Below are 23,642 nucleotides of genomic sequence, written 5' to 3' on the forward strand. Positions count from 1 at the left end.
TTTTATTCATTGAAGTGTATTTTTTCCCAAAAAATTGCATTTGAAAGACCGCTGGGCAAATACAGTGTGACATAAAATATTGCAGCAATTGCCATTTTATTCCTTAGGGTCTCTCCTAAAATATAATATAATGTTTGGGGGTTCCAAGTAATTTTATAGCAAAAAATATTCTTTTAAACATAAGAAAGAAGTGTCAGAAAAAGATTTAGACTATAAGTGGTTAAACTTCCTGCATTTACACGTTGTTGAAAACTTGGCAGACTGCCCGGATTGTTTATTTACACAGAAGTTTTCTCCCTTTGATCTAAGAAGGAAGCTTAGTTAAAATGTATCAAGTTAAAGACTTGCCTGGATGCTTTCTTTTGACAGCTGAGTGAGCACATAGTCTCTCCACTTGTTTATATGAAAGAATCATCAAACTTTGCAGGAGAGATCTCAGAGGGGGTGAATCGAGATCACGATTTTTTAACGATTAATTGTGCAGCTCTAGGCCGTACCACTGGTTGCAGCACAAGCCCTTTAAAAGGGCTCACTGCCACCTTTCTGTCTAGTTGGGCCGGATTAATCGGGAGCAAACTCTACCAGCTACCACCCACTCAAAGACCCTCAACTGAGTAAGTCAGTCTAGTGCGATTTTCAACCTTTCAACCATTTTTACATGTAGAGAAAACTGGTTAAAAGATCATGATTAGAGAGTAGTGATTAATGATTCATGCTCTGAATTGTCTAAGGTTATTAGTGGTGTACCCAAAGGTTCAGTGCTGGGACCCTTATGTTTTAACATATTTATAAAAGATATAGGGTCTGGGATTAAAAATACTTTATTAGTGTTTGCAGATGACACCAAGCTATGTATTGGAATAACATCCTTACAGGATGTCTCCAACTTACAAGCCAACATCAATGCACTATTTAATTGGGCAACTATATGACAAATGAGGTTTAATGCTGATAAATGTAATGTTATGCACTAAGAGGGCTAAAAACTTGCATGCATCATACATACTCGGAGGAGAATAGCTGGGGGAGTCAATGGTAGAGAAGGTTCTGGTTTCTCATAGACATAATAATGGCATACAATGCCAAGCTGCAGCTTCTAAAGCTAGCAAAATACTTTTTTTAAATAAAAGTATTATAGATTCCAGAGAGAGAGAGAGATAATTTTCCCCTGTACAAGTCATTAGTAAGACCTCATCTTGAATATGCAATTCAGTTTTGGGCACTAGTTCACAAAAAGGATACCGGGGAACTGGAGAAAGCACAGAGAAGGGCAACTAAACTGTTAGGCCCCTTTCACATGTGTGGACCGTTCAGACCTGCCTGTCAATTTTTTCAGGCGCATCTGATCGGTCGCTCCATACATCTCTATAGAGCAACGGATGTCAGCGGTGACATGTCCGCTGACATCCAATCCTCCCCGATCCGATCCGCAAAATCCAGACGCATGGATGTCCTATTTTCCATCCGTCTGGCGGATCGGATGAAAACGCACAAGCGGTCCGTAATCATCCGATCCCCTCATAGAGGAGAATAGTCTCTCTGACAGGTGTGCAGAGATGGATTGGTCATCCGCCAGCTAAGCGGGGATCAACAGAGCGATCCCCACTGATCAAGTGGATGGCTAAATATGGATCCGCAGGTCTGAAAGGGGCCTTAAGAGGCATTGAAGACCTCAGCTATGAGGAAGTAGTAGCTGGACTGAATGTATTCTCTTAAGTAGAGGCAATTAAGGGGGATATGCTCAACATCATTTGGGTCTGTAGAAAAAGAGATTCAACTTTCACTTACATAAAGGCTTGTTCACAGTAAGAGCTGTGAAAATGTGGACTAAACTCCCTAATGATCAGTTCAGTAGATTGTTTTACAAGAGAGCTGAATGCATTCCTAAATGCAAGGTAGTTCATGACTGCTGTCGGCTGCCAGCTGACATCACAGAGCCGGTACAGGCTTTTCTGGGATGCTGACAATGATATCAAGATGTCTGACTAGCAGCTGGCTCCACCTTTCAGCATGCCACTGAAAGCTCGAGAGCCTAAACCAGCTGCTCCTGCCCCCTCCACAGCCCAGCGCTCCAGAGAGTGCTGGAGGTGCAGAGCACAGAGCGGTGACAATAGCTAATACAATATTTGCACCACCCTTGGAGATAAAACTGATCTATGCCTCCTCATGTAAATCTTTGTTTATATTCCCCTGAAAGCAGAGTGGTCAAGATCTTGTGTATTAGATTAGATTTTATTCATGTAGTTGTGCCTCAATTATTCATGTATTTGTTATAACGTGTTGTATTTTTTAATTATATTTTGTATGTCATTTTCAGTATACATCAGCTCTCACATTTGATGCTGTTCAAGTGATGACAGAGGCCTTCCGTAATTTGCGGAAACAGAGAATAGAAATCTCAAGAAGAGGAAATGCTGGAGATTGTTTAGCAAACCCAGCAGTGCCGTGGGGACATGGAGTAGAAATAGAAAGAGCTTTAAAGCAGGTAACACAAGGCCAGCAATTATTATTTCCTTGAAAAAGAAAAGTTGATCTTGGACCTAGGTCTACTTTTTAATTGTGCTTCCCTCCCCCGTGCTGAAACATTGAAAGAGTTTAAAAAAAAAAAAAAATCATCTGTAGGTAAAAAATGTTAGATAATACATTTTCCCCTGGCTTCCATCTATGGTACCCAAGCAAGGGGCGATGTCTTCCTTTTCCAGCAAGATCTGAGAAATGTAGCTAGCTCACACCTCACTGTGCTGCAACGTCTTCTTGTGACATTTGCATTACTCAATCACCAGGATCTTGGCAGCAAGAGGATGACATCACAACCAGTGTTTAAGTAAGGGGGGCACATTTACAAAACAAGCCTTGCATGGAATGCAAAGTCCAATTTAACTGGAGCTCTGATACTGTCATTTATATTTAAAGCCAAGATTCTGTTTCTTAAAGTTTTGGCTACAGTAGGGAATTAAGGAAATTACAACTCCTGCAAAGTTGTTGTTGTTGCTTTTGTTGTTGTCTTTGTGGTCTGTGTCCCACTGGAGAGATTTTCTTTCACTTCTGTCTTGAGACACAACTAGTAGAGAAAATCTCTCCAAGTTAGAGGAGAACTGCTTTTAGACAGTTGACCCGGAACAAGTGGTCCCATTGGAAGATTTCACCACTATCCATGACCCAGTGACCACAGAACTACCAACAATGATGACCAGGACAAATAGAGAGGGCGAATCTTCACTAGTGGAGACACAGGTAACAAAAAAAATCCTGACCCAACCCATTAAAGATTGTTTTTAGAAACACTTGGATGCATATGAATTATTTCAAAAGTGTGGCTCCCTGATGAAAGACTGAGCTACCAATTTGTTTGGCTGTACTGTTTTTTTTTAATTAAGAGATTTTCAGAAGACACGAAGATGGAGGAAAACCCAGTTTACCAAAAAAGGAAAACTTATATAAATCTTCTAAGAACTCCAAAGACACAAAAAAATGCACTTTTTCATCAAATTAAAAAGATATTTAGGAAAACAATTTATGCTTGTACTGTAATGTGTAAGGCAGGGGTGCTTAATCTTTTGAAGAGCGCAGGCCACTTAAGTGATTTGGTAACCAGTCGCTGGCCACAATGAAATAAAACAGTTCAGAATTTAAAACTTTTTATTTTGAAGAGCATAATGAGATTTTTTAACAACAATCAGGATTATCTTTTTCCATGGGACCATTCCCCATTGGATTTTTACATACTGTTTAATCACAATAAAAAAAACACATAGTTACATAGTTAGTCAGGTGGAAAAAAGACACAAGTCCATCTAGTTCAACCAATAAATGAATAAACCAATAATTAACCAGATCATCATTAATCCCACTCTCATGCTCAGGTGTGACCACCCAAAAAAGCTCCAAAACAGTGTTGCAGCCTTCCCATGAATTGCCAAAACAAGGACTGTGGACAATAAACAAAAAACAACAGACCAGGGAAGCACATACCCTAACGATGCAATAAACATCTTTATTAAGCAAAGATAAAATGACACATAATGCATGCACATGCTCCAGCAATGACCCCAAGCTCATCGCCCAACTGTGAGAATCAACTTTTAGAGTTCCTGTTTGGATGCCACTAGATGTAATCTTTGCTAAAGGCTCCTCTCCCCATGTATTTGTGTCAGGAAAGAAAGAGAAGAGTGGGAAGATGGCCACAGTAGTGGCTTGTGTATGACAGCCGCTGGTATTATGGTACGGCATGCAGCCAAAGGAGGCTGTGGGGGTTGCCATAGGTTGAGCATGCCTTGTCTAAGGGAATCTTAATGGTCCATTTACACTTATATGTCATGGAAAACACATGTGTTACCTCAGCCACCTGTAACACATGTAAGATTGTGATAACGCATTACAGTGCCATTCACTTTGACTGCCCCCTCAATGTACTAAGGCAATGCATCTGCGCTATAGCATATGGTAATTTTGTTTTACAGTGCTTTGCATTACATAAAATGGTCACATATTATTTTTACCATGTTAGGGTGCATTAACGCATGCCATACTGTGCATTTACATACCACAAACAAGAAAATGGGCTCTAAGAGCTCATTGCTGTGTGCAGAGCACTTGCATTTGTTGACAAAATCTATATATTATGAGATGTAATATTTTTCTGATATGATTTGGTAAATGAGAGTTCTTACCCAGAAGTGAAAGCTTTAACACAACAGAAATGTATTGGTAAATAGTATGAAAGTCTAACCAAAACCAATCTATCTAGTTACATAACAGAGATATTGAGCTCTAACATATTACTAAATACAGACAATTAGAGAGAAAAAACACAAGACAAACATTTAGATATAAGTGCAAGGGACATATTCCATATTTACCATCCAACTATGAGTGAGGGCCCCATTCTGGTGACTGGTGTTCCAAAGATTTTCTCTCTTCCTCTACTCCCTCTAGTCTGTGTATATTATAGGCCTCTGCCTCATTGGTTTGAATGGAGTGGCTCTGATTGGTGGGCATCTTGATTCTTTCTTAAGATTGGCTAACTCTTAATTCACTATACTTTGCATAAGTCAGCCCCCTTTAATGCAAATCCTTTGCACAAACTATTTTGAGAGGGAAACTTAAGTTTACAAGTTCATGACATTTTCAGGGAAATTAAGTATTCATGACCGACTGGCCGCCTTCATTGGATATATAAACGAGGGATCCTTTGAAGTGAATGCTATAAGTAAAGGTACGGGACCTCTGCGCTACTAAAAATATGAAATAAAATACAAATAAAAATAAACAGAGGACGTAGAGATGCTGCAAAATCAGTATAGTGATCACTAATCACCTAAATCGGATAAAGGGTTTATAATTAAATTATATGTGATCTTGCACATAAATCTCAGTAACAGTAAATAGTTGAGAAAAGTGCTAATAATAATATAAAATAAAAACGACATGTGTGCGGCAAAGTCACCAACCAATAATAAAACTTTCCACCAATAACCATATATAAAAGTGCTCACATGTGCAACAGAATAAAAATAGTCAATACATAACACAATAAATGTGCAAAATATATATATCAAAAAAAGGGGTGTGTTCAATGAATGTTCATAAAAAAGTGTTCAAAACAATGTGCAAACACCCAATGTATCCAGTGAGAATACTGAATGAAATTCCAATAAAAAATTGAAAAAAAAATTCCAATGTGTACAACTTTCAAGAGTCTTCACCAGCAGATGAAAAATAAATAATGTGTTGACCATGGTTCAAATGATATCCCTTCGTTGTGCTCCCATTGCTCTTACCTTAAGGGCATAGATCAAATGCCATGAACTAATCCTAGGGCAATCACCTCGATGTTAGAGCCCACATTCAATCTGGATAGGGGATGGAGTCTTGATGCAATAGGTAAATATCACCTCCAGCCCGATATCCGGATTCACATGTAAAGGAGTAGCCTCCAATAGTGTATTACCACAAAAGACCAATTTATTAAAGATAAAATTATGCTTACATCAAACAAATGAAGGATAAGCCAAACAAAGACCAGAAACAGCGTGTTTTCGCCACCTCATACGTGACTTTCGGTCCACGATAACCACTTTGGGTTTGCGGTAAACTCCTGGTTCGCGGTATACGGCTTCTGGTTATGCCTTGCGTCTTACGCGTTACGTCACACCCTCGTGACTTCCTCAGTTTGAGTCAGACTGTCCAATCCAGTCTGGGTCCAATTGTTTAGCTAAACTAAATCAGGCACCGAAGTGTCTGTGAAAAGCCTTCTCACATACAGTAGTAGTAATTAAGAACATTCCCCCTGGCAACTTAACCCATCCCCACCTGTATAACAGGGTCTTCTGGGAAGCTATATTACGCACCCACATAATTGCAATATTGTTTACAGCTGTTAATGGAGATTTCACATAAACTCATTATGTAACACATTGAATAAATTGATTATTAAGTCAATAACTCTATTTTCTGAAATTTTCAATAGGTCCAAGTTGATGGATTGACAGGAAATATAAAATTTGACCAAAATGGTAAAAGAGTAAATTATACAATCAACATCATGGAACTTAAAAGTAATGGCCCTCGAAAGGTAATATATAAAGAGTAGTTAATTCTGGGTTTTTTTTGGTTTGTTTTTTAAGACATGAAACAATTAAAAGGTTTGTTACAGTTATCATCACTTATCTTCAGGAACCTACAAAAAGGTTGTTGCTTGATTCATTTTAATTTTCATTCAATTTATTTGGATGCATCACAGGCGGCCCTGACATGTCACCTCAAGTGGTGCTCAACAATGAATGTCTTAATATCTGTTGCATCATGAACTTTAAAGTGGAACTTCGCATAAAATCAGAAGTTCCACTTTTTTCACCGCCCCCCCCCTACTATTTTTGGATGATGGCATCTCTGGATCCCTAGGCTGGTAAGTACCTGTTTATTAAAAGTCAGTCAGTACAGTATTTGTAGCTTTTGACTTTAAATTTTTTGGAAAATGTCTTGGATTCCTCTTTAAGTGTATGTCCAATCACAACTTTGTTTTCTTAGTTTTAGATAAAGTGCAGAAGGGGAAGAAAGCTTGTCAACTTGTTCTGCTGTTTGGGGCTGTATTAGAGAGATTTCCCCTTACTTTATGTCCTGCTGTCAACATTTTTTCAGAAAGAAAGTGGGGGTAGCTCTCCAACATAAGCAGAAATAAAAATATTTTTCCTTAGTAAAGTTTGGTAAGACTAGAATCCATTGTGACACATTTTAACAAAACCAACCACCAACAAAGTTACCGCCGATGTATGTGCTGAGCTCATCCATTAAAACAGGACTGTCCTCTGTGCATCTTCAAGAACATATATTGTTCCACATAGCAGAAGACAACTAGGCTCAAAGTAAAGTGTGGCCTTGCATACCCCCGAACCCAAGTATCTTGTTCTGGTAAAGTTCTTAGATGATCAAGTCATTGTAGGCAGGCAGTTGAATGAGACTGGAAACGGGGTGATCCACATGGTACTAAGTTACTACCTCCTCCAGGCTGAAGAGCAAAAGAAAGAGTGAGGAGTACCTGTGCACTACACTACACTTAGCTGATTATGTAAGCCCTCAAGCCCTTCAGCCTTACCTCCTACCACAGTTTAACTGGCAGTGGCAGGAATTAAAAAACAAAGTGCACAAATGTACCACTGTACGGTAGCTCCTAGTGCTTCAGGCCAACCGGCCTTATTCACAAAGTGAGTCTGGAAAGTGCCTCAATGCAGAGCCCAGTGACTGAAGGTCACATTCCAGGCTAGCAATCTTCCAGATCAGCAGGGTCTGGGTCAGCCTCCAAAGGTGTTGCTGAGGATTCGCTGTTACAGAGAGCTGCTGTGTAGATACTAGCTCAAGCAGTGCTTTGAAAACTTGCTTAAAGTAACAAGAAATGTATCTACAGTCTACCAAGTATCTTGATTGAAGTGAACAGATGAACAAAAATGTAATAAAAAAAGGCTGGAAAAAATTATAGCTAGTCTTTTATCAGCAGAACACAAGAAAAGGGGTCCGCCCTCCTAGGGCACTAACAAAAAAGCTGAGGCAGGATTATAAGAGGGTTAGCTTCAACAGGCTTTTTTGTTTGCTAGTGTCCCATCTTCCTGTAGGCGGCTGTAAAACCCGTATGTTAAAAATTTGTGTCCCTAAATGCAAGATAAAGAAAAAAAAAGATTTTCATTCATATAATTAAAAATAAACTTAAAATGCTTTGACTATTGTGGTAAAACCAATTTGCTATATTTGATTGCTCTATCACATTACATTCTTGCTTTCTTTTACTCTCTCAGTATGTCAGTAAAACCTACTTGAATATACACATTTGTTTTTATTTTTCAATTAGCCATAACTTGCTGTTTGTTATTTTATTTGGCAGATTGGATACTGGAGCGAGCTTGACAAAATGGTGGTTACAGTCTCTGATGTATTGTCTGCTAATGACTCCATGGGCCTTGAAAACAAAACCGTTATTGTTACAACTATATTGGTAAGAATTACTGAGAATGTTGTTTTGTATTGAGCTAGGAACTATGTGTTTACGTGAATTACAAAGATATGACTTACAATGAAAATGGTGTCAGCTATGTAACAAATAATCTGAAACTGTAACTAAAAAAAAAATCCTATAATCACCTACAATTTTCTATGACTTCACTTTGAAGTATGTTCAAGTGTCAAATAGATCTCAAATAGTTTTTTTGTCAATATAACAAAACTATTTATGGGTATTACCTCTAGCTGATCTCTTTAGTGGAAATAATTACAAGCTTTAAGACAACAAGCCCCTGCTGCTGGAGGATTAACACTTTAGTTGAGACTAGCTCTCCTAAATGGCAGAATATGTCCCCATAGACTCAAAAATAAACATTTATACCAGCTGAAGTATCACTTCTCTTTATCATTTTATGATTTGTGACAGATTTTTTGTGGAAATGCTTTGAAATGCTTTTTGCTCCCAGCAAAAAATGCTGCTTCCCCCCTCTACTCCCACTTCAGTGCTCAGTGCTGGCATAGCTTAGTAATAGTCACACCCCTGAGCACATACATTGAAACTGAGCATGCTGACTGGGAGAAGATGTGGAGGGGTAATCTGACCTTCTTCTTCTTTCTTGTCCTGTTCACAATAGAGGATGTGCCTGTATGTTGTTGTAATCCCATTGTTGCACTGGAGGTTCAAAATCACGTTATGCTATATGGCAGGGGAGCCTGAATCACAAGACTCACCAAATCAAGTTTCAATTATGTATTTAACTGTTTGCCAGGAGCACACATTTAGCAAGATAACTTATAGTTAGAAACAAACTCTATAGCAAATGTGCAGGCCCATGTAATCTAATTAATCAGCTATGGATAGACTTTAACCCTTTGAAAATCAGCATTCTTGCCTTCTTCATGACTGGCTGTGAAAGACCTTAATTTGCTTTTTGATTTGCAGTACTGATACCTGTTCAGTTTTGTATATGTTCAGCGTCTAGTCTGCAATTAAAGCATAAAAATATTCTGTTACTGTGGTAAGGTTGGATGGGAGAGTTATGTTAAATGATTAAATGTTTTAAATGTGTGGGGTTTTTTGACAAACAACTAAAACTGCTTAAGGAAAACGTTGGTGTTTGGGCAGATATACTGCAGTACTGGTAATTGTTACAGTATATGCACTATTTAAGTGCAGTTATAAATTACAGTACCGCACTGTGCAGCTCACGAGAAATGAGACAGCTTATTGTTATATAACCAAGTCACAGGATTCCCTAAGGACTGAAATTATTATCTGTAGAGGCATCCCATCCATCTCTCTATTACCTTTTCCCCCAGCACCCTAATCAGCTCACATTGTGTATTACATGTCCCTGAACAGATATTTTTAGATCTGGTATATCAATATTTCTCTGAGAAGAACTAAAGTAATTTTCTCTCATGGGACTAAAAACGGCTTCTGGAATATTTAAGACAGTTTTCTTGAGATATTAGCCTTAATATCAATATCGCACTAAACATATCTGCCTCATTAACAGATAATGGCTAAAGATTCTGGTGCAATCTTAATTTTTGAATTAAGTTAAATTCTTTGGTTGTGGGGAGCCTGACAGTTATAATTTTAATTCTTGTGGAGCATTGCATGTTATAATTGTGGCCATGTCTAATTAGAGGTTTTGTATTCTACCCAACTCCCAAGTCATCTGCTCTTGTCATCAGCCAACTTCTTCATTACTCATCCAAAATGCTGTTTTTAAAAACAGATACATATTTACCAAGCCCATAGAGTGTGCTGGTATTGCAACTGATTCTGGAGTTAATCACATGAAAGTTACAAACGTGGCAAACGTGGCACTGAATTGGGAGTGTCACAAAAAAAGCAGAAAATAGATCAGGACATCAATTTTCATTATATTAGCAGCTAGGCTAGACTAAGGTCTTGTCATGGGGATTTACTATCTATGAGAACAGTTTTTTACTTAGCCGGGGGAATCTATGTTCACTTTGAACACCCAACCAAGTGCAGAGGAAATTTAAAAATTAAATTAAATTAATTAATTAACCCAATTGTTTCTATGCAAGAATCTGGGAGTGACCTGGGGGCAAGCATAATGTAATACTGACCTATAGTGTAAATGCCACTATTCTAGATCTGTCAATTATTCTCAGCTTCTACCCCGTGCATTTACTAAGGTATTGGCAGCAGTGTATTTATTCTGGTTCAAGGTTATAGGAGATTCAGATTTGTTCCCCGCCACTTGGAAGTTAGTGTTCATCCCACTTTTCATAGATCAAGCCAAAGACTCAATTTGCTTGGAGCAGCTCCGATGAGGGCATTCTTAAATGCATGTTTACTTATATGTCCAAGTCAAAAGAGAGTCTTTTCTGAGATGTTTCAAAATAAATGACTTTTTTTTTACCAAGAAGAGCATCAGTCAGCATGATCACTTGAGGTCTTAACACGTGCAGAACATCTTTAATTGTATTTTTTATTCTGTGTGACCTTGTTGTTTTTTATGAAAGAACAACCCAAGTCTATGCCTGAATACATTATGTTGTAGCCTTACTTAAATGCTACAATTCTGCCACATCTACTCACAATGGTGCTCCTACATTCATCGTCTGGGTACATTATGCCTGGAGCCCTGATGGAATGTTGATGATGTCCTTTGTATTTATAACCCTCTTCTTTCATTTATTCATTCTCTGTGGTTCACATCCACACCCATTGCTTTTGAACTTAAGTAACCAGAAGTGAGGCATACACTTAACCAACATGTAAGATGACAGTATGTGGGATTTTTAAAATGACAGTTAAGCAATGTTTATGACAAGCTAACAGACTGAACAGTAGTTTTTCCCATTACTAGGTAATTCATTTTGTCTGGTTCTAGTGCCAAGCATCTTTTCCCCAAAAATTACATAATGATGAGCACACATTTATCCATGTATAAACAGCTTCCAGAATCTAAATGGCAAACATATCTTCAGGGACAAGCATGATATTTCCTCAATGACTCAGAATAGCATAGAACTTAGCAATTAAACTGTGACAGTGGTGTTTCAGCACTAATGCAATACAATTACAATTGGTGCCATGGGAAATTTACATATGGTAGTGACTTTTTAAAAAAATTGATCATAATTTATGAGGCACAGCTGACCTTTTCAATTTGTGACCTGGGCTCAAAACACCATTACAGATAATGTGGTGATCTAACCAGTCTGGCCATGGGAATTTGTATTATGCAAATAAAAATAAGTCTGTCGTTGCAGGTATGTGAGGTAAAAAAAGAACATGAGTGCAGTCACAATCTCAGTTTATTGATTGGGTATCTATAAGTTAGCTCATTACTTATTTAAGTTAAAGATTCGTTTAAAATAACTAAGCGGCTTTAAATAGTCAGGTTTTGACTTACTAGTAGAATATGTAGAAACCTAACATAAATTTAAAAAATGCAGCATTATCTTTTTTCATGACTCCCACTGTCCAATAAAAAAGGTGTAACTGAATTATTTGAGGGTCGAGCTCCGGCAGTTTTTAGGGTAGGGAGGTCATTGTTAGAATTAGTTCCACATCCTCAGAACTAACATAGGTCAGACTTGCCAAGAGGTAATTTGTATTTACATGCTGTTTGGCCTAGAGTAAAAATGTACACAGCACGCAATGTGTTGTTACTTCTATACCTAAACCTTTAAGCCCCACGTACTTAGAATATACAGTTTTATTGCTTTTTTTCCAAGTACATCCAGTCTATCTCAGGCTTTTTTTTTAACTGTGCTTAGAATGGAACCATTCAAAGACCACAGAGGTGTGCAGTAGGAATATGCTGAGTCACCACACCATTTAACTACATGGTATTAGAGTGCATTTGTTATAAATAGTGATTTTATTCATAGCAACCAGCTGGCTAAAATCTAACCAGCATGGGAAGATTGGCAGTTGGAATTTGATTGTTTGCTGCAGAACTTTCCTGTAGAAACCTACTGTTATCCATGGCACTAGTTTTCAAAAATTAGTCTTAGCATTCCCTTTTTGTTTATTCAGCTGTCTAGTTTTTAGGGTGGAATGTTGTGAAAAAACAAGCATCCTACAGCATGTTTTTTAGGTCTTTACACTATTCACAGTAGTCCATAATATTCTCTCATGGCTTTTCTATTTCTGTACTTTTGTGATTAGATCATTAGTAACTGTATTGTCAAATGCCTTCAACTCTTACATAGGATCTAATTTATAAAAGTGCACTGTGTATTGCCCAGAGTGGACAATAATGTTCTCATTCCCTTATACAGCATTGTAAACATTTAAACACAGGATGTGACTGGCTGTTGTGAGAAATTCACATTGTCTGAGATTGGTTGTTCCCCCAAACAGTTTGAAAAATGACTGTCAGAAGAAAGTTAAACTATTCCTCTTCATCTGCTGTACTGGCAGCATAGCAGATTTAGGCTCGGTTCACACTAGCCCTACTCCAAAGTCACATGACTTTCATTGCAGCTTTGGAGTCTGACTTTGATTCAACTTTGATGTGACTTTTTACACTCTGTGGCATTGGAGTTGGATCAAAGTCAGACCAAAGTAGTGCAGGAACCTTTTCTAAAGTTGGACAGACTTGTGTAGTATCTGTTAAAGGGGTTGTAAACCCTCATGGTTTTTCACCTTAATGCATTCTATGCATTAAGGTGCAAAACCTTCTCTCATGCTGCAGCCCCTCAGCACCCCCGCTTTACTTACCTAAACGCTGTCATTCTTTGACCGGGAAAAGGCATACCAGCTCTAGCTGGTGTCTCATGTCCTGATTGGATAGATTGATAGCAGCGCAGCCATTGGCTCCCGCTGCTTTCAATCAAATCCAATGATGCGGTGCCAGGGGGTGGGGCCAAGTCCTGCATTCTGTGAATCTACACAGATGCAGGACTCGGGAGCGTGCCCGCAAGGGTGTCCACCAAGGAGAGAGCTTCTCCGACATAGACACTCGATGCAGGGATAAGCCAGGAGCACCGCTGAGGGACCCCAGAAGAGGAGGACTGGGGCCACTCTGTGCAAAACAAACTGCACAGAGGAGGTAGGTATTACATGTTTGGTTTTTTTTTTTGTTTTGTTTTTTTTTTTAAACAAAGCTTTACAATCCCTTTAAGACAGCTCTCATAGGGAAACATTGAATTTCACATGTCATCCGACTTGGGGATCCAACATAGTATCCGACATATTCTCACCATATACTCACCTTTCCTTATTTTTACACCACTCCATTTTGTTGCCAAAAGCAAAAGAAATACCCAGAAGTTATGGGTATGGGTGAACATGTGACTTACTATATTCAATGCGACAGTGCTAGGTGGTGATTGGCCTATCATTATCAAATAAAGCCTGGGAAGGAGTCCATAGCCCTGCTCAAGCTCCTTTAAGTCTGTTGGGACCTTACACTGGGTTCTTCCTGGTCCTAGTGTTGGAGCAAGGAAGGCTGAGTGTATGCTGCTGGAGAAGGGGAGAGTTAGGTGAGTCTATTACCTTTTCTTTCATGGAAAAATAAAGGGTCACTTTAAATGATAGAATTTAAAAAGATACAAGCTAAACCCCTGCAGCATTCATTCACCTTTCCTCACACCCACACTGAGACTGGAAAAAAAAAACTATATCAGCAAGGTAGCTGCACAGGTAATGCAGGGTCAACAAGAATAAATACAGCACCAGATGGTCTTGGTGGGCAATCTGGAGGTTTTTTATTCTACATGGGAATATATCAAATTGAGCCATGGCCTATGGTGGTTGTACAGATAACTTGCCCTGTAAGGTGACTGTACTCTGCGCATCTTTCTTTTCTTTGTTGTGCTGCAGTAAAAAGCCCATGTATATTTCACATTTGTCTGAAAACGAAATTGCGTGATTCATCCTGCCCACCATCAAGTTGGATGCAAATGTTATTTTTACACCATCAATTTGGTGTTAAAGAAAATGTCCAGATCTTGTTAGATAATGATTGTGATATTTCCAGGAAGCCCCATATGTGATGTATAAGAAAAATGCAGATCAATTTGAAGGAAATGATCGCTATGAAGGATATTGCGTTGATCTGGCAACTGAGATTGCCAGGCACTGCGGATTTAAATACAAACTGACAATAGTTGCTGATGGAAAATATGGAGCAAGAGATGCAGAAACAAAAATATGGAATGGGATGGTGGGAGAATTAGTTTATGGGGTAAGTACAGTGCACCTTGTTACTGAAGAATGTTAATGGCCAACACCAAAGAACAAAAACTTTGATAACCATATGTTTTGCTAAAACCATCATTTCATGTTCATGTCTGAAATTCCTTCACTAATTATCATAAAATATTAAAAGATACACACTTATTAAACATATCGGTGTGCATCAATTATTTTGATCTAAGCAGTATATGATAAATGTCATTTTTTTAAGGGAGGTATAGTGTAAATTACTTGACTATATGTCTGATCTATCTTATATAAGTTACATGGCTAGCTGAAGCCACCTGATCGCACAACATAGTTGCTTATTATATAGCTGTGCCCTTGGGGTATCTTCTTGAGACAGTAACAAAAGAATCACATTTCATGTTTAAGTTTTGTGATAATAGTACTTCACATGGCACCTGGGGAGATGTTAAACCATTTTCCTGCGGTCAAGCTTCAAAATTACTCACAAACCACAAAGCTATTTTCCTTGTTCTTTCTCAGACATGAATCATGATTTTTCTGTCACCTCTTTCACCTTGAAATATGACATTATTACAGTCTGAAAGAATGAACAGTGGTATTTATTGAAGGATTGATATGCCTGACATATTATTTTAGTTTCCATAAATCTGTCCAGGAAACAGTTTGGCAAAAAGTTGCATATGTGCTCTTGCTTGATGTAACAAAATGTTGGAATGAGTGAGGGATGCCATATTGTATCTCGGGGCTTATGGATGAAAATGAACTAGCAAAAATATTGCCTGATTCTTATATCAACCAGTCACAATAATTGATTCACTTTTAATTTATAAATGACAGATAGAAGTTGATTAATTGATATGGATAACAAGACATTTTCTTGTTAGCACATTTTTAATACATAAGCTCTCTGTGATTCATGAATGTGAAAATTTAACGAAATGAAGAGCACAATACTTTTAGCATCCCAATGTGTAAAGTATATAGTATATAGTATAAGTAGATACCACAGGATATTAGTACAACTGGAGTCTTAAAACTAAAGGATTTCGTTTGTTACACTGAAGGCAGTCTAGAAGCCATGCCGCCTCACAGGGAAGTATGGGTATATTTATAGAACCAGGACCCTACATTTGTGGTTAAGCCACTATCTCATTACCCTAAATCTCTATGAACTTTAATATTTAGTTACATGAAGATGCTGTACTCCTTCACTCATTCTGTACCCCAAATTCTAATTGCAATCACAACTGTTATAAATCATTTACTGATACCAATGATACCACCGCTGGGTGTACTTACTATTATTTTTTATGAATGATTACATTACATTATATGTCATTTCCTTTGCACATGAAGTGGAGAATGAATTTTTTACTTTGAATAAGTGCCTTAACTTTTACATTATTGCTCTATAGCCAGCATTCTTAAGGCGCTAAATTCCAGTCTCAGTCTGTATAAAAGTTTAGCTGAGATATCAGTGTGGCATTGCAATAAAAATCCATTGAAACTTTGCTCTGGAGTAAGAGCAGAGTGTCAACACTACTCCATATGCTACCAACTTGAGCCTCTGCAGCCTCAGTTACTTCTCCTAGCCTGTAACCTTACTCATAGGAAGTAGACAGCCAAATTGGGTGATCTAATTTTAGATGAGGAATTTTTTGGGACCCAGTGGTTTTTATTGCACCTGATTTCCAATGAACTATATTTTTGCTGCTGTCTTATTAAACATGGTTATAAAACTATTATTAAAATAAAATTATAAAGTATAAAATATGAATCTGCACATTGCTAATGATTGTCCTGAATTGTTCTTATTTTGTTGTTATAGCATAATTTCTAAGGTCAAATAAAAGGTCAGTTCCTCACTTGTCACTTTATATTTTTTGTTTTACAGAAAGCTGATATTGCAATAGCTCCATTAACAATTACACTGGTGAGAGAAGAAGTAATTGACTTCTCGAAACCTTTCATGAGCTTGGGAATCTCAATTATGATCAAGAAGCCTCAGAAGTCAAAACCGGGAGTGTTTTCCTTTCTCGATCCTTTAGCATATGAGATCTGGATGTGCATAGTGTTTGCTTACATTGGGGTCAGTGTAGTTTTATTCCTGGTCAGCAGATTTAGCCCATACGAATGGCATACTGAGGAGTTTGAAGATGGAAGAGAAAATCAAAGTAACGATTCATCTAATGAGTTTGGGATATTTAATAGTCTATGGTTTTCCCTTGGTGCCTTTATGCAGCAAGGATGCGATATTTCGCCAAGGTTGGTGATTCATCTCTTTTTACTTTGTGCATTTTTGGTCGGAGGTGGATACCATGGTGCATATACAATATATTGTACTGGAGAAATAAAAGACTCATCATATGGTCACACTAAACATTTTGCATGCTAGAATTCTGGAAACAAATCCTAAAACTATGGGTTGAAGTATTTAATTTTCCTTGATGTTTTCTCATTAAAAGTATATGTACCATGTAAAGACTACAGAAATGCACAAGGTTCCAATCATTTTATGCCTGCTTGGAGGGGTACCGTGTTTTTGCTGCATTCCCAGTCTACAGTTCCAGGTCCTCATGGCCAGCATGAACTGTGATGGGATGAAAGGATGGTGAGCTGCAACTGGAATGATGTTGTTGCTCCTGTGCCATGCAAGTCACACTTGACTTCTTTAATAACTGATTTTGTATGTGTAAAGCTGATCAAGAAAACACATGAAAGATATTAACAGCAGTAAGACTCCATAAAGGGAAATGTTGTGTAGTTTGTCTTGGAGGTAGTTACATTAGTAAATACAGGCATACCCCACTTTTAAGTACACTTTGGGGTTTATTTACTAAAGCTGGAAAGTGCAAAATCAGGCTCACTTCTGCATAGAAACCAATGAGCTTCCAGGTTTTATTACCAAAGCTTAATTGAACAAGCTGGGGTTAGAAGCTCATTGGTTTCTATGCAGCAGTGACCCTGATTTTGCACTTTCCAACTTTAGTAAATAAACCCCAAAGTGTAATTAAAAGTGGGGTATGCCTGTATTATCTTCTCATTTGAAGTTTAGAAAACAAAAACAAAGCAGCTTGTTACAACTATGTGCTGTTGTATTACCAGTCGTATGTTGATTTTCAGCTTGTATGGCTAAGACTCAAGTATATCCTTAATCATTTTTATATGTGCGGATAACAAATTATCTGAAAAAGAGTATTCCTGAGTAATACAAATGTGTAGCATTAGGTGAAAACTTTATCTGTTTTTTTTCAAAAATGTAAGGTACTAAAATTGCAAAGGCAATTTTTGAAAGTCTTGAAACAATCTTTCTAAGATGTAATAATGTATAGTGTTTTGAGACTAAAAATAATAGGGCTAAATCTAAAATGAAATTTATATAATAGAGACATGTAGCCTGCTACTGCTGATCTTCTTCTAAAATTGATGGCTGGTCCTGTCTGTTTTCAGGACTTTCAATAAGTTGTTGACCAATGATTTGCAACTAGTAAGTACAATTAAAGTGGTTGTAAACTTCAGACATGAAATAGGAACGGAGCATAACCCTCTACAGTGTGTACTACAGCATAAATTTCTTCTGAATAGTTTTCCTGACACAAAGTGAAAAATGGTGACAGGGGAGGGACCCCCTGCAGATTGACAGCCTCAGCTCTGTTCCTGTGTGCTGTGTGAAGGGGCATGTGTCCCATCCAATCAGCTGTCAGAGTTCTCGTCTCTGAGCTCTGCAGAGTGTAACTTCATCTCTCAGCCCCCTTTCTTCTGAACTCTCAGACAATCTTTAAAATTCATCACTTTGAATGGATATAGAGAAGAAAGGGCGGCAGATAGACAGGTACAACTTATGTAGGAGGATTTGTTTCATCTGTGTGTATTACCTGAGGCCAGTCACTGCACTGGGTATATGTAAGGGCTTACAACCAATTTAAAGGTAAAGCAGAACTAAACCAATCAATGTAACTGTTTCCCAAAACAGTTATATTCAAGGCATGCCGTGAGTGATAAATATCTCAGTTGACTGTGCTCTCAGTTGAACTGGCAAGCCATCAAATAGCTATTGTCTTAACTGATCACATGCACAGCACCATGCCAACTGCATCTCAAACTGAGGCTAAGTGTCCTTTGCTGTAAATAATAAGAAGGTTTAGCTCCTTTTTAAGTCAGAACCTCTGGCCTGCAATCTTGCAGATAAGTGATTATGAAAGTGTAGTGCTAACCCCCAAAAGGGCTTCTGAGTTCCAGATTCTTTGCCTCTAGTGTAGCAGGAGCCAGGCGAACCACAACATTCACTCCTCTGGGGTCTCAGCAAACAGTATAGGGGTTGCCTTTCTAAAGTTTATTGCAGAATAAATTGGACAGGCTTAGGGGAGCTGTGGAATACTCCAGAACACTGAACAGGAATTTGAACGGTAGGACATAAAGTGGACAGCACTGGGACACCATTAGCAATGTTCCAAGCCAGGCAAGCCTTAAACTTAGTGCATCAGGGGTTAACATCAGTAACAGTCACTAGGATCCCTCTCTCTATTCTGTACTCACAGTGTCCCTGGGACTTGGGTGTCTTCCTCCAGACATAGGCAGACAGTTTCCTCAGTGGAGCTTCTAGACTGGATCCTCAGTGAATCCTCTCTTCCAGCTCTCCAAGGATTAGCTGCACAATAGGCTTCCCATCTATGCACAGGGCAGAATCTTAAGCTGGACTGCCAGAAAGGGCAGCAGCCCTTCTAGAAGGGAACCTCTCCTCCTAGGGAAGAACACTGCTCTTTGAGACACCAAACTATTTATAAACTTCCCAACCACCATCTCAGCTCACTAGAGTTGCATAAATATTCAGACTGCTCATTTGAGTCTCCCACCTGCTACATTCTGGAAACCTTAAAAAGACTGGGGAAAGCAATCAAACTTGCTCCTGCCAGAGCTCAGAGCAGCCCAAAATAATTACATGCTGCTCTGCTGATTACTGGAGAGCTACAGAACTAAATTTACTAAACCAGACCTAGCAGCCCATCCGGGAGGGTGCCACAAATGTATAGAAACCATTGAATGGATTAATACATCATATACAATTACAAATGCAAATAGAAAACAAATATAGCTCTCAGCATTACCTTCAGCTCGAATTATACTTTGACATCAAAATTCATTATGAAGAGCCCAATAAAGAGAAAAAATAAAACAATTAAACAATATGCTATCTTACACCACTAATTTCCTTTAACCAAGTCCCCGCCTCCTCTATTAGCTCTTTTCCAAACCCAATTAAGAGGGGGAGTGATGTCGAAGACACCCTCTTAAATAATCTTTGCATATTGTACACTCATTTTAACCAGTAAGCAAGATTTACATTACACTATAAAATAGGGAAAAATAAAGAATAGAGAAGAAGAAAGACAAGAAAAAGAAATGAGATGTATGAAGACTCCATGATCTGAGTGCTAATTCATACTAAATGCAGTGGCAAACATTTTACCGCATCGTAAAACATCTATCACTGCAGGGACACTCAAGAAACAATTGTTTCCTAAGTGTCCCATTCACACTGACATGCTGCATTTTATTACAACACACTGTGCCAAAACATACAGCAATGTACAACAATGCAGCGCAGTGAATGAAGTGTACGTTTTGTGCACTTCAAATAAAGTATGTAGTAATATATGTAGTAAATAAAGTAACAAAAAAGAAGCAATGTAATGCACTAAGGCTACTGCCACACTGGGGCCACCGAGCTTTTAGCGGCACTTTTTGGCCTTTAGCGGGGCCCTTTTAACCCCTAGTAGCGGTCGAAGAAAGGGTTAAAAGCACTCATGTTGCGGCGCTTCAGAAGTGCTTTTCAGGCGCTTTGGAAGTGCTGCCCATTTATTTCAATAGGCAGGGCGTTTTGGGAGCGCTCCCAAACCACCCCAAAGATGCTGCTTGCAGGACTTTTCAGAATGTCCCGCAAGCGCACATCCCCAATGTGAAAAGTCACATTGAAATGAATGGGAGGCGGTTTTCAGGTGTTATTTAGAGGCTATTTCTAGCGCTAAAACGTCTGAAAACTGTCTCAGTGTGAAGCAGCCTTAATCATGCAGCACACTGCCCCCTATCACAGCGGTGAATCGCTCCCTCAGCTCTGCATAGGAATTCATATTGCCTAGTCCCTTATGTACCACAGTAAACCAACTACAAAGTATTGCATCCTTTGGAGATGTTTTAACATTTATCAGAGTCACTGAATAAGTGCATAAAACCTAGCCCAAAACGTACAAACATTTGGGCATAGCCACAAAGCTCTTAATGCAAGCTATAAATGAACCTGCCTCTTGAAGGGCACTACTGTTATAGAGTAAGGCCTCTGAGCAGACCTGTCTGTGGTGGTAGTGTGTTTTGTAGACGCTTATTCTAAAATCATAATTGGTATTGCTATAATTACGAGTCTCCCCCAGGCTTGGTCTTTTAAAACAGGGGTGGTGACAGTTAAAGGGTTAATTACGTATTTAGCCCAGTGACAATCGCTCTCAGGCTGCTGGCACCTAGATTGTGGTCCCGCAAGCTGGGAAATCTTTGTGCTGGGAGTGGCATTGTTACGTAAGTGACAGCGTGGTGTGAGGTTGGCCGGTCCTTCGTCGTGAGTTAGCGAGGAGGGCAGGGATCTGACACCCACTTTTGTCACATATCGGTATATACTCAAGCACATAAACCCCCCCCCCCCACATATACGCACGTACAAACACATGTGGCGGGGTGCCTATGCCTGAAAACATAAATTGCGATACATATCGCCACACACCCACGGAATGAGAGCAATAACTCTAGCATCAGACCTCTTTCGTAACAGTAAACTGATAACTTATAGGGGGCTTTTAAAGTGTCGTCTATGGAAAGTATAGGATATTGACATGTTTAAGCTTTGACATGTAGGGTATTTATTTAGTCAGTGCAACCTCGGCTTTTATATTTTACCCAAAAATATTGGGCAAAGTATTGCATTTTTGTGCCCCCTAAAATTAATTTTTAATATTTTTTTTACTACCTTTGCAGTAATATTGTGTGACATACAAAATAGGAACTACCACTATTTTATTCTCTAAGGTGTCTGCTTACAGAAAATATATAATTTAAAAAATGCAAAAATGGGTCTGGCTGTGAAAGGGTTAAATGATAAGTTCACCTTCGGGAACATTTTACACGTGCCACCTGTAAGATTTGTTAGTTTAAAAAAAACTGGCTCCTCACTTTTTTAGCTTTTTTACAAGCGTATTTGTCAAGCCCTGAGTTAAAGCAATATGGTCAGTACACTTGGTTAACTGTGAACCCCACAGTTACGTTCTCCATTTTTCTGCTGCCCAAACAGATGCTATGGCTTCTTTTTCTAGAGTGTGATAATACATTCTTTCTGCTTTGGCGGGTGTTCTGGCTTCAGAAGTAACAGTTTTCTCTACCTGGGTAATGATCAAATAAGGCTAATGCTGGGCTGCTCTCAATAAGCAGTTTTCCCTGTTCCAAAGCTGTGCTGGATGATCCATGCTTGCATTGCTATGTACTGTAGTAATGCTCTCAATGGCTCTGCAACTGAGGTATAATTGGAATTGGGAAGACATTTGGACTACCATGAACTAAGACCTAAGAAAGCACCTGAAGGTCTGATGGAGCAGGTGCTTTTATCACAGCTGTCACATGCTCAGGATCAGGCAATAGTCCCTCTTCTGATAAAATTTGACCTAGAAATGACAGTTGAGTTTGTCTAAAGCAGCAATATTCAGTTTCAGTCCTAAAGATTCAATGCTGTTTATAACAATTTTAAGGTACTTGTAATGAAGATCCATGGTTGGGCACCACTGTACCACTGTACGCCAGGTACCTTACTGAGGAATGAAAACATCAGAAAACAACTGGGTGCTAAAGCTAATCCATAAGCACACATTTTAAGGGGAACAGACATTCATTGGTAATAAATGCTGTGAGGTTCCTACTGTCCTTACTCAGTAAAACCTGATGATATGCACTTTGATTATCTGAAAATACTTCCTCAATATGTGACAATAGGGGACTATCAATACCAACAGCTTTATTTGTTTCATGAAGGTCAGCAAGCAATCTAACACCTGCTGCTTTCCTCATTGTCACAAGTAGTGACAGCAGTAGAGAGGTGGAGGAAGACAGGAAGACATGTGGGCTGTGTGCTTCCATGTCCAGCTCCTCTCTCTTGTCAGAGCAGCGCTCCTCAATACAGGATTTTATACAGGAATTCTGTCAGATCATTTTACCCATGCCTATCTCCTCCCTAGCCTGCTCCTCTTTTGGCTGCAAAAAATGTGGGTAGGGGGTGGGTAATTCTGCACAGTCCTGATCTGACAGCATTCCTGTATTAAGGAGTGCTGCTCTGACAAGAGAGAGGAGCTGGGCATGGAAGAGCACAGCCCACATCTTACTCCTCCTCTGTACTGCTGGCATTACTCCTATAGCGATTTTGCTGTCACTACTACTATAGCATCTGAGGTCTGTGAGTTTAAGGGAGGGAGGAGGGAAAAGTACAGGGGACACAGTGGGGGAGGGGGGGGTGAGGCGGTGGAGGTAACAAACATTTGTGGGGATGAGAGAATTTGTGCTAGGAGAGGGGATTTAGGGGGGAACAGGATATACGGTAGGAGGGGGATTTGGGGTGAGGGAGGATTTGTGTTGGGAGAGGGGATTTGGGAAGGGGAAATAATATGTGCTGGAAGGGGGGATTTGGGAAGGGGGAGGATATTTACAAATTTGAATTGGACCTAAGCAGTTTACATTAGCGAGGGCTATCTCAGGATTACAAGGAAAGTTAGAGTTAGGGGTAAGGCAGTACCAGGGGAGCACTTGGGTGTGCTATAAACCCCCCAAATATCTTTAAGCACCCCGGTTCTTTGCTTTGTCGGGTGGAGTGAGGAAGCTACTGGCAGCAGCGTAGGAGAGGGGAAGCTTAGTGGGAGCAGGTACTCAGGCATGCAAAACTAGTGAACACCCATGCAGATGA

General features: G+C 39.1%; 1 protein-coding gene across 5 annotated transcripts in view; it reads left to right on the top strand.

Moving 5' to 3' along the window:
- The window catches only part of GRIA2 (glutamate ionotropic receptor AMPA type subunit 2), a 253,373-nt gene that overhangs the window by 143,647 nt on the left and 86,084 nt on the right, over window positions 1-23,642 (top strand). For all 5 annotated transcript variants that reach the window (XR_012236634.1, XM_073605735.1, XM_073605713.1 and 2 more), the window contains exons 7-11: window positions 2,318-2,485; window positions 6,470-6,574; window positions 8,375-8,485; window positions 14,469-14,675; window positions 16,551-16,921. Coding sequence is in view for 4 of the 5 variants with exons in the window: in XM_073605735.1 (XP_073461836.1) it covers window positions 2,318-2,485; window positions 6,470-6,574; window positions 8,375-8,485; window positions 14,469-14,675; window positions 16,551-16,921 (962 nt within the window). In the remaining variant the exon portion in view is untranslated. The remainder of the gene's footprint in view (window positions 1-2,317; window positions 2,486-6,469; window positions 6,575-8,374; window positions 8,486-14,468; window positions 14,676-16,550; window positions 16,922-23,642) is intronic.

The sequence above is a fragment of the Aquarana catesbeiana genome, linkage group LG01, assembly GCF_042186555.1.
Source record: "Aquarana catesbeiana isolate 2022-GZ linkage group LG01, ASM4218655v1, whole genome shotgun sequence".
Lineage (NCBI taxonomy): Eukaryota > Metazoa > Chordata > Amphibia > Anura > Ranidae > Aquarana > Aquarana catesbeiana.